Here is an 11,399-nt window from a genome sequence, read left to right as displayed (position 1 = left end):
GTTTAACCCCTTTGGGGACAATGTGGACTGTCGCATGGGTTGACTGTGTGTAGGGGCTATGGTTGAAATCTATGGATAGTCTTCTATATTGTATTTTGTTTTATGAGATCCATGTCTATGGCTCAGGAGGTTCAAACTCAATCAGAAGAGAGGACCAGATTTGATTATGGTTTGTGGCCTGGGCTATAAATACAGGAATTCTTACTCCTCCTCAGTCCACAGTGGATTCCTGACTGATATCAATGGGAGGCTTGTACAAAGACCAAGAAGAGACCAGAATTCAAGAGGTAACTATTTTTATTTAGTACCTTATTGTCCTGCTCTGTGAGAAAAGCTGCGCCCTGTTATGCCACTGCTACTTTTGCTCTTTGTTTCTCTTCCTTCCCCATCTTTCTTTGGCTGTTTCTCTCTCTCTTTCCCCCCCCCCCCCTCCTCCAACAACTCCCTGTGCCTACCTCTTGCAGACTTCACTCTCAATCTTTTTTCCATTACATCTGCTTAAATGATCAGTAGTGGAATAGTTTAATGTTGATTATTGACAGTGTTATTGCTGACTGTTATGGGTTCACGCCCCAATGCAGTTTATGGCTGACATGGGAGTTCTCACATCTGACTTGGTGTTTCAGGCTCCCTGGAGACTCAGGCAAACATGACATCAGTTTGTACTCACTATACAATTGGAGGGTTATGTCTGCAGCCAAAAGAGCTGGAAACTTTATTTTTTTTCTTTCCTTCTATGGAATCTCCGATTGTGCAGATTCTGACGGTGTCATGCAAGCCACATCTATGAGACCCTCCCAAACAGATATTTATGAACGTATGAAGAAACTAAGCCCTTCCAGTAAGAGCCTATCATGAAAATCAAAACTCGCTATCAATTAATAAGTTCTACTACCATCCCCTTTCTACCAAAGAAAGTAGTTACTTTGCTTTTTCTGTGCTCTTTTTGAGCCCATTCTCCGTAGTTCCCAAAACCATTACCAAATTTCCTTCAAGCTTCACACAATAAATACATTCTACGGGTTTTCAGGCACATGAGTCTTTGGCTTTCAAAGTTAGAAGCCTTATAATGTGTACACAGGTGCAATGTCTGTACAACTGCACTCTTCTATCAGCAACCTCTATCAGCAAGCGAACAATAGGGGAAAATACCAGAAAGATGAGAGGACCTCTCATTTATATTTTCAAGGATCAGGTTCAGAATCCTTCCATCTTGCAGTATTAACGTTTGGCACTAGGGGGCATCTGAACATCAGATATATCCAAAGAGCTTTTAGCAAGCTAGGAGTGTTTACAAACCTTGCATAGGAGGACTTGTGGCACCTTAGAGACTAACAAATTTATTAGAGCATAAGCTTTCGTGCTATATGCATCCGAAGAAGTGGGCTGTAGTCCACGAAAGCTTATGCTCTAATAAATTTGTTAGTCTCTAAGGTGCCACAAGTCCTCCTGTTCTTCTTTTTGCGGATACAGACTAACACGGCTGCTACTCTGAAACCTTGCATAGAATTTATTAGAACTACAATAGAGCAAGTAGAGCTGTGGCTCCATTTGTGAGACAGAGGCCCCTTGGCCCCTATTTCTTGCAAACAGCTCTCACTTTAGATGCTACAAACTTGCTACACCAAACACATCTTACAGGATATTTGTCCATAAAGAGTAACACCTCTCTACAGAAAGCTTGTAACTTGTCAAGACTCAGAAGCATTGTGAGAAGTATGTATGGGCAATATTTAAGGAATAATGTATTTATATTGAAAGCGTTCTTTATTGACTAGAATAAAAATTAGTCACTAGGGGTACTGTGTCTGAGGGCTTGTCTACACTGTCAAGTTTTGTCCCCCAAAACTGCCTTTTGGAGACAAAACAGCAAGAGCGTACATACTACAATGGACCTTTTGTCATGAAAAATGCCCAGTTTTGGCAACAAAAAACTTCCACCCTTACGAGAGACTTTTGTCTTTCCCCTCCCATTATTGTCGACAAAGAGCCAGTGTAGACACTGCTGATTGTTCTGTTGACAGAACTGGCTTCTGCCAGTATCCCACAATGCCTGGCCTGATTGCTCTGCTCAGTGTTTTGATCTCTGCTGCCCTGTGGGGAAATCTCCCGGAAGTATCTGTGTGCTGCTCCGCTTGGCGAACAAACAAAGAGTAAATCCTTGGAATGCTCCTGTTCTGCCCTGTGCTAGGAACAGGCAGCCTGCTGTGCTGCTTTGCCATTCCTCAACATGGAGAGCTCACAGAGCTGCTCACGATGCTGCTCTCGGCAGCTGAGGGGGCTGTGGGAGAACTCAGAGAGAATCCCAAGATGCGCAGCGATCAGCTCTTCCTTCCCACAACGCTGTACTGTGGGATCCATACCCATGGTGCATTGCTCACCCTGTCGATAATGGTGTCCCCCATATGGACATGCTCTCTCTGTCAATAGGTTAAGTGTGAATACGCTTTGGCGATTTTTGTTTTGTCAACTTTTGGGTGTCGACATAAGTTTTGTCAACAAAACTTGGTAGTGTAGACAAGCCCTCATCAGGGATGACCCATTCATGCAGGGGGAGTTGTCACTCCACCCTGTTTAGCTGGAGAGGTAATGCAAAGCTCAGGGCTTGGCTACACTTGCAATTTAGAGCTCATTAAAGCAGCCCCAGGCATCCTAGCTCACTACCTGTCCACACTGGCAATCACGTAGAGCGCTCTGACTCCATGGCTAGAGCACTCCTGGTACTCCACGTCGGTGAGAAGATTAACACTTGGTGCACATTGGCTGAAACGCCCGGGTGTCAGTGTGAATGAGGTGGTGCATTACTGCGCTCTGATCAGCCTCTGGAAATGTCCCATAATCCCCTTAAGTCAAGTGGCCACTCCTGTCATTGTTTTGGAATCACTGCAGGCATGCCGATATGCCCTTTGAAAGCTCCATTTCTGACAGCTGGCTGCTTATCTGCTCCGAGGCAAAGCAAACATTACTATAGAATGCTGTATGTGAGAGAGAGAGAGAGAGGCAGGCGGGTGGGGGAGGGGGGGGTTCTGTTGCTGTCTGAACTTACAAGACAGCATGCTGACATGCTCTCAGCCCCCCCAAAACCCACTCTCTCCCCCCACATACACACAACACACTCCCTGTCACACTTCACCCTACCCCCCTCATTTGAAAAGCACATTGCAGCCACTTGCATGCTGGGATGGCTACCACAATGCACTGCTCCCTGTGGCCATTGCAAGAGCTGCTCATGTGGCCACGCCAGTGCGCTTGTGGACTGACTGCAGCACTTTCCCTATTGCGTTCTACGAAGGCTGGTTTAACTCAAAGTGCTCTACATCTGCAAGTGTAGTCATGCCCTCAGTTGTTTGGCCTTGCTCCCTCCCAAGCCTACCAATGGGAAACCATCAGAGATAATTACAAACAATTGAAACCACTTTGAGGTGGAAAAGGAACATTACAACAGACAGAGGTTTGCCCTGTCTGAATAGAAACAAAAGGCTGTTTTCAGGATAACACACAAGGAGGAGAAGCATTTTGGATCCATTCACTGAGGCACTCCCCTGAGGTGCAGGGGGGCTTTCATGAATGTTTGGATCCTGAGTCTTGTGAAATCAGCCAGCTCTACAACAGACTGAAATTTGCAGGGAAAACTTACTCATATATTGATAAGTCTACAAGGTATGCATTTTTTTTTATGTTGTAACCCCTTGCTTTTAACACTTTTTTTTTCCTTTTTCTAGTTAAATTTTTATTTTCACTTAAATCAACTTTTGTTTTATTATAAGGGCTCAGAAGTGCGGTGTGGTTTCCAAGAGTGATGGTTTAAGGTAAAATTTGTAAACTGGGGTTCCCTGCACCTTGGGGGTATGAAGGATCTGGAATTTCTGTGAATAGCCAGTATCAAGGGCTGGAGATCATAGGGATACAATTCAAAGGGGACTGGTGTGCACCTCTTGCTAACCTGCAAGGTGAAGTTAGGGCTGGCAATTGGCAAGATGAGAGTGCTTGAATGTCTGAAAGGCTGGTTGTGTTAGGAAGCTGATGTGGGCCAGGGATAAGCAAGAGAGACTCCTTCACGCCAGAGGCAAAGTGTAATATGGTGCCCCGAGAACCATCTCAACAATTACGGCAGTTTGAGTAGGTCAAAACTGTTGAGGCATCAGTGTAGTTCACCATATTGTACCTTGTTCTTCTCAAACATTAATTCAAAAAGCTGTAACGGAGTTTTGTTTCACAAAGTAGTGTCTAATTCCACTTTCAGTCTAGGCACATATACATATTGTTCCACTTTGAAAGTAAATACTTGGATTTTCAGCTGTTTCCAATCTTGTTATTTTACTATAGGTCCACATAACCTCCAGTAGCTGTCTACACAACAACTGCTACAGTAGCACAGCTCCAGGGTACAGTGGTGGAGATGCTTCCCCTGTTGATATGATGGGGTTTTTCTGGCGCTATAGTTAATCCACCTGTCTCAGAGGTGGTAGCTAGGTCAACAGAAGAATTCTTCCATTGACTTAGCCAGGTATATCTACACCCAGGATTAGGTCGACCTAACAGCAGTGCTCAGGGCATGAAATTTTTCACAGCCCTGAGCAACCCAGCTAGGTCAATCTAATTTTTAAGTGTAGACCAGCCCTTAGCCACTTTTTGATCTAGTTTTTTTTCTTTCTCCCCATTTCCACTTGGTTGGGTCCAGACTGGAGTTCTTGATCTTGTTGTAGTGTATGTTCATTAAGACGCTTGTAAATGCTGCCTATTTCACATTTGTTTCTTATCGGGTTTCTAAGGTGAATTAGACCCAGGCACAAAAGGTTTGTGATCTGGAACATACTTTAATAATGTCCATTAGCCTTAGTGAGTAGTAGGGCTTTGCAGGAGCGGGCCCTTATATTGTAACTGAACAATTTGTATTGGGGGGGGGGGGGTACTGAGAGCCAGTGAACCAAACTGTCAACCTTGTGTATGATGGAAACCACTTCAAGCCATAGCCCCAGTTCTAGCACCTATGACTGTAAATGGTCTGAGAGCTGCCTCTTAGTAATTATTTATTATTATTAACGACACCTAGCTTTTATAGAAAGCTTTTCATCCTTTGATCTCAGTTTTTTTTCTGGGGAGGGCCAGGCGCTCTGATGACGCTACAGCAATAATAAATGAAACTGTTTAGTCGGTAGTAAACTGTAAGCAGAAGAGAAAATAGCACTGATCGGATTTAACCATCACTCGGACTGCCGGGGAGCTGATGAAGGCGAAGTGGGAGCCGATTTTCCAGGGCGCTTGACCCATCCTAGTCAGAACAAGGGACAACCCCACCAGGGTGACACTGAAGGGAGGCGCCTGCCAGGAAGCGCGCCGCGAGGCAGCCCCATATTTGGAAGGGAACCCAGGGAAGCGGGGGCGTGAGAAAGGAACGCGGCGTTTGCCGGAGCTGGGCTTCCCCTCCGCCGGGTGTCACTCTGGGCTGGGCGAAGCGCGCTGCGAGGCGGAGCAGCCAGACTGAGCGCCCAGAGCCGGGCGCCGGCTCCGCACGGCCGCTCGCCGCCCCAGACACCTCGGTAGGGTCAGGATCGTCCCGGCTTCGCCGGAGCCTGCTCGCTCGCCGCCATCCGCTTCGGGCGCGAGGAGGAACGGGACCGGCTGCTGCCTGCCCCGCCGGGAGGAGGCTCCGCGGCCAGCAGGCGCAAGCCGCCCCATGCCAGGAGGATGCTGGAGAGTGGCTGCAAGGCGCTGAAGGAGGGCGTGCTGGAGAAGCGGAGCGACGGGCTGCTGCAGCTGTGGAAGAAGAAGCGCTGCATCCTGACCGAGGAAGGGCTGCTCCTCGTGCCCCCCAAGCAGCCGCAGCCGGGTCCCCCGGCCGCCGAGCCGCCGGCCGCCAAGATCAAGGAGCTGCACTTCTCCCACATGAAGACGGTGGACTGCGTGGAGCGGAAGGGCAAGTACGTGTATTTCACCGTGGTCATGGCCGAGGGGAAGGAGATCGATTTTCGGGGCCCGCAGGAGCAGGGCTGGAACGCCGAGATCACGCTGCAGCTGGTGCAGTACAAGAACCGCCAGGCCATCCTGGCCGTCAAGTCCACCCGCCAGAAGCAGCAGCACCTGGTCCAGCAGCACCCGGGCCACCGCCTCCGCAGCGCCTCCAACTCCGCGTAGGGCGCTCGAGGGACCGGCCGCGGCACAGCCCAGGTACCTCCCCGGGCTCCTAGGAATCCTGCCCCCTCCCCTGCCAGCCCCAGGGCGCCGGGGAGCGTGGGATCTGCGGGGCGCCAGAGCCAAACCAGGACCCCCCGGATCCCTCCCTAGGTCGAAGCAGGTGGGCTCCCAAGCCTCTCAAGGCACTGGGAACCTTTACAAACCAAACCATCGCCAACTTACCGGCCTGGGACTCCGTCTGCCTGGGGGAGAGGGAGGAGGGAAAGAGTTTTCTCTGCTCCCAGCCCTTTCGTTCTCCCCCAGCATCTTCGAGGAGTTTCAGAGACAGCCGGGGAGTGCGGCTGACTTAACGCTGCCTTTTGCGCCCGGGGTATATGGTTTCCGAGCCCTGTCCTGTCCTTATACGCTCTAGAAGTCTATATGATCTTCCATCTCCTGCCCTTCCGTTTGTGCCTGGTTCACTGTTGCAGGACGGTGCACCTACCATTTGTCATTCAGAGAACTTGTTCCAGGCACAGGCAGGTTGGCTATCTGTGCACACACCCTTTGTCAGCTCATTCCGATTCCCTTCCTTCTGTATTGTTGTATCACAGGTTGAATCCAAGGAAGTGAGACTGATCAGCATCTTTCTGTTGTGAACATATTTCAGTGGATCGACAAACTTGGCAAACCGAGGAGAGCCACGGAGCGGGGAGACTGGAGAGCATCAGTTCAACAACCTGAAAACCCAGCGAGTTTTCTGCACAATCCCTTCCTTGGTGCGGGGAAAACATTTCAAGTCATATGGACTCTGAGTACTATTTATGAACCTTGGAAAGGATCGTCTGGCATGATGGGGCGTCTAGGACACATGATGTACTGTACATTTATTTTAAAGTATTTTATTTTATGGTTATTTATTAGGGATTTTGTAAAAGGCTAGTTTGCAAGACCTTTCTGAATGTAGGCCATTATCCAGAAATCAAATTCCAAATAAAAATTCAAAGCACACCTTAGCTCCTGCATATATTGCAAACTTTGGAGAGAGAGAGGGAGGTTGTGGGAGAAGTGAATGACTTATATGGCCATGAATTTTGGGTGATTTTCCACATGGAATACAATAGTTTTCATTTCTACCCAAAATATTCTTTTAGAAACTTGTTATATTAATGTGGAAAGTATAATGCATGGTTTAGAATTAGGATAAAGATCTTAATGCACAAGAAATTGCTTCTCTCCAAGGGTTGGAACCTGATGCCAAGGTTGTTGTTATTTTTTAAACATAAATATGGGGGAAGAGTATTACATTTTATACACAACTCAGTTACACAAAAAATAATTTGATTCATTATTATTAGATAAAATACCTTTTGTTTCATTTATCATATACAGCAGTTGAAGAGGGAGCTCTGACCAATTTGATTTGTGATATGAGAATGTCACGTTAAACTTATATCAATTTTATGTGCTCGTTTATTTTGTGTTATGAAAATGGTTGTAAGAGCTGAGAACTATTTATTAAAACTTCTGTACATTCGAGTTCAGGGCTCTCTTGGTACAGAAGGTTTATGAAAGGGCCATGTTCCTGACCTTTTTCTGACAGATTTTAAAGCCCATCTTGTAAATGTCTTAAAGTATTTAAATGAGTCATTTCAGTCATAATTTTCCTAAACTGAAAAATGCTATATTGCTGAGATAAACAAGTTTATTTTAGTGTGTAATATTACCAGATGTTGAGAGATGTGTTGGGATCTTGTCTGCATTATGTTAAAGAACCCCATGAAGTTAGAAAACAAAGTAGTAGGCATATGTGTCTTCTTTCTCCTGTTGAAATCAATGAGAGTTTTGCTGTTGATTTCAGCATGTGGGGTGACTAGACCCTGATCCAGAAAAGCAAGTTATGCCCGTAATCATGTGCTTTACTGAATTGGGCCCTTAATGTGGTGGATCATTTCCCATTTTGCACTGCTGTAGTTAAAGCTCTCTGCTTTGAAATAAATAGTGAGTTGTCCTTAAAAATCTGATAGTACGATACGGCCTGTTATCGCTAAGTCAAGGAACAGAGCCTCAGCCATGGAACTATTTCTTTTTACCAACTCAGTAGGGAAACTGCTCTGCCTGTTTATAAGCTATACAAATGTAAACAGACTTAAAGTAATATGTTTAGAACTTCTGATTTGTAGCTTTACCTTTTTAAAAAAAAAAAAAGACTGGATAAAAGAAAACATGAAAATGACAGAGAGAGATCTTAAACCAAGCACTGCATTTGAAGGGTATCTTTTAATTTACCCCCTGTCTCACAATGAGGTCCAGTCCTGCAAGGTGCTGAGTTCATTCTGCTCCCCTTTATCTTACAGGGCATTCAGGGTACTAAGCCCCTTCCAGGGTGATGGAACATTATTTAGCCCTGATCCTGCAAACCTGTAAGTAGCCCCATTAATGTCATTGGGACTACACATGTGAATGAAGTTAAGCAAGTGTTAACAGAATTAAGGCCCAGTCCAGCAAACCCTCATGTGAACAGTCCCAGGGGGCTATTGGAGTTCAGGCCCTTTGTGGGGATATATATTGACTGGATTGGAATGGCAGGTTACAATTGCCTTAAGAAAGTCATTCCTTTGAGGCTAATTGAAACTGAGAATGTTCAGCACCTTGCAGGACTGGATCCCCTCAGTCTAGGACACAGGAAGGAAGGAGATGAAAAGATACCCTGCAAGTACAGCAGCTAGTTTTCACATCTCAATACGTTTGCCATTCTCATTCTGCCAAATCGTAGATGATTGTGCTGGAAGGGAGACTTACAAAATAGACTGTAATTTGTAGTGGCTCCTTGAAAACCATCGCCCTTGACTGTGTAAAACATCTACCTTTTAAAAAGTGCCTAAATATTGATTTGTGGAAAAATGTGACCTCTTTTTCAGAGCCATTAATTACAGTTTATCAGGTAGCTAATCCACCCTTTCAGATATACACCCATAGCCCAGAAAATTCACCTATCAAAACATGCATTTAACCAGGTAAAGAATAAATGTAATTATTCAAAATATGTCTCTCTGTGATCCAAGATATGTACTTCCCTGGGAGATGAAATCATTCCAGTCCTACACAAACCTGATCCAAAGCCCACTGAAGTCCAGACTCCTCCTGATGCTAGAAGGACTTCCATTGACTTCGGCGGGCTTTGGGTCAGGCCCTAAATCACTTAATTTTATCATTTTCCCTCAGAGTGCTTGTGCTTTTAAAAACAAACAAGGACATCTTTTAAAAGGTTTAAATAACATTAAGGTTCTGTCTCAAACTGATAAAAGGCAAGACTTTCAAAATCAAGTTTGATGGCATCATTAGCTCACACTTTGATTTCAACTTGACGGGAAAATGTATCAGTGTCCTCTTTCATGTGGCATGTCTTGGTTTATGTTGGTTTGAGACAGGCTCTTTCTGTATTATTTGAACATCTATCTTAAATGTAATAATCTTTATCGTGAACAAACTGTTGCTTGTTGATACTGCCAAATGCATTACTTATTTCCCGTTATGTTGTTTAAAACATTTCTGTCAGCCCAGGTGCTGCTGTGACAGGTGCACATCACAAAATCCACTCTGAGTTGGCATCTGTGCTTCTGGTATAAGTAGAAGGTCCAGTGGTTGGCTGGGATGAGGGCGTTCACTGCCTCAGCTCAGGATTGAGGTGGTGTGAGGACAGCCTGGCACATGCTGCTGCTCATGCCATCCCAGTGTCAATAAGACTTCAATCTCTGGGGCATTCAATCTGGCAACTTTCTCAAGTACTAAATTTACTATGCTCTTCTTGAGAATAGTAGCAATACAGACCAAAAATTAAGTTGGACTTGTAAAGATAAATGTTTGTTTTGTTCTTTTCCTACTGAACAGTCTTCATTGACTCTACTTGGTTAAATATTGATTGTCACCTACACGTTCTATGTCAGTGGTAACTACTCAAATAGGTCTAGTGGGTCCTGCACCATTCATGGCAGAACAACATGCATAATCCAACTCAAGGTTCACGAGTGAAGTAACCATGATAGCCCCTCCCTTTAATGGAAGGATAGAATGAGTGTAGGACTCAAATGAGTTTAATAGAAAACAAACTACAGTGCCAGTAAAACAAAAAGAGGTGCTCAGTGTAGTTAGCAGCAGTGTGGAAAGCTGGTTAATAAAGAGGTCAACCTTTTATGTCTTAGTAGAAGACATTGGTGCAAACTGAATGTGCCTGCATGTAAGGAGGGACAGGATTCGGCAGGGAAATTCAAGCTGTGGTGACCATTCTGTCGCTTAATAGCTTTGTATTCAGAAGCAAGAAGTTCAACCAAATATGATCTCCATTCCATCCTGAAGTAGCTCCTCTTCTTTAAAGTTCATGATCTGTAACTGCTGGCTTCTGATCATTAGCTGCAGCGATGTACCAAATGTTTTCTAGCATAGCCCGTCATTAGCTGAAATATCGGTGTTGTCAAATTTGTGTGTAAATACGACTCATAAATGATTTCTGAGAGATGTGACTTATTTTTCAAAATGCATTCCATTTCAAATAAAGAGGTATCTGTTGAAATGAATTGGTGCCATGTTGAAGGAACTATCCTTTGGGGCTATAGCTTCTTAGCTTACAAAGGTTTAAGGGGCTGATCTAGAACCCACTAAAGTTAATGAAAGTCTTTTCATTGACTTCAATAGGCTCTAGAAGAGGCTTGTGGGTTTTTTTTTTTTTTTTTTTTGAAAGACAACATGAGTTCAAAACAACTATTTACATAGAGCTTTCCTAAAAGAACGGCTGACTGAATTAACAGCGTCATCCAGTAACTTTTCTACATACAGCACACTTGTAAGGTGTTAGGTCTTGTAGCTTGTGCATGGGTGGACTGCTCTTTGATTTCAGTGGGGCTCTGCCTGGCACAGGAGTTCACCCACATGCAACAAGTTGCAGGACAGAGGCCTCCTCAGACTGTAATCTTTATCAGTGAGCGTGGTGATCTCTATGGATGAGGTAGAGAAGCTGGGTAAGAGTCTAAAGAACAGCATGAGATTTGCCTTGTTGCTCTTCTATCAGCATCTAAAAGCCTCTGATGGAATTTCAAGTAACCTTTAAGTAGCCCGGAAAGGACACTTCAAACATTAGGAGTATCCGCTTACAACAGCACTTGTTCCTTATACGTGACAAGGAATGATGTGTGAAAAGAAGAATGTGCTACTGCCTCTGTTGCTTTTGCAGTCTCTGTGGAATGATAAGTCTTCAGGTGTGTCGAGCTGCCTCAGTGAAGTTAAGCTGC

The 11,399-nt window shown here is 44.9% G+C and overlaps 1 protein-coding gene across 2 annotated transcripts; it reads left to right on the top strand.

The window, feature by feature from the left end:
- The first annotated feature begins 5,324 nt into the window (after positions 1-5,324).
- PHLDA1 (pleckstrin homology like domain family A member 1) lies at positions 5,325-10,688 on the top strand. 2 transcript variants are annotated; one of them, XM_005291341.5, is made up of 2 exons: positions 5,325-6,168; positions 6,729-10,688. In XM_005291341.5, the coding sequence occupies exon 1, from the start codon at positions 5,689-5,691 to the stop codon at positions 6,133-6,135; it is 447 nt and encodes a 148-aa protein (XP_005291398.1). In that variant the 5' UTR covers positions 5,325-5,688; the 3' UTR covers positions 6,136-6,168; positions 6,729-10,688. The 2 variants fall into 2 exon arrangements, with proteins under 2 accessions (XP_005291398.1, XP_005291399.1); XM_005291342.5 differs by having other exon boundaries at positions 5,439-6,168; positions 6,785-8,386.
- Positions 10,689-11,399: the final 711 nt, after the last annotated feature.

The sequence above is a fragment of the Chrysemys picta genome, chromosome 1 (assembly GCF_011386835.1).
Source record: "Chrysemys picta bellii isolate R12L10 chromosome 1, ASM1138683v2, whole genome shotgun sequence".
NCBI lineage: Eukaryota > Metazoa > Chordata > Testudines > Emydidae > Chrysemys > Chrysemys picta.
The sequence above is the reverse complement of the archived record's forward strand: the minus strand, read 5'-3'. Positions and strand labels throughout refer to the sequence as shown.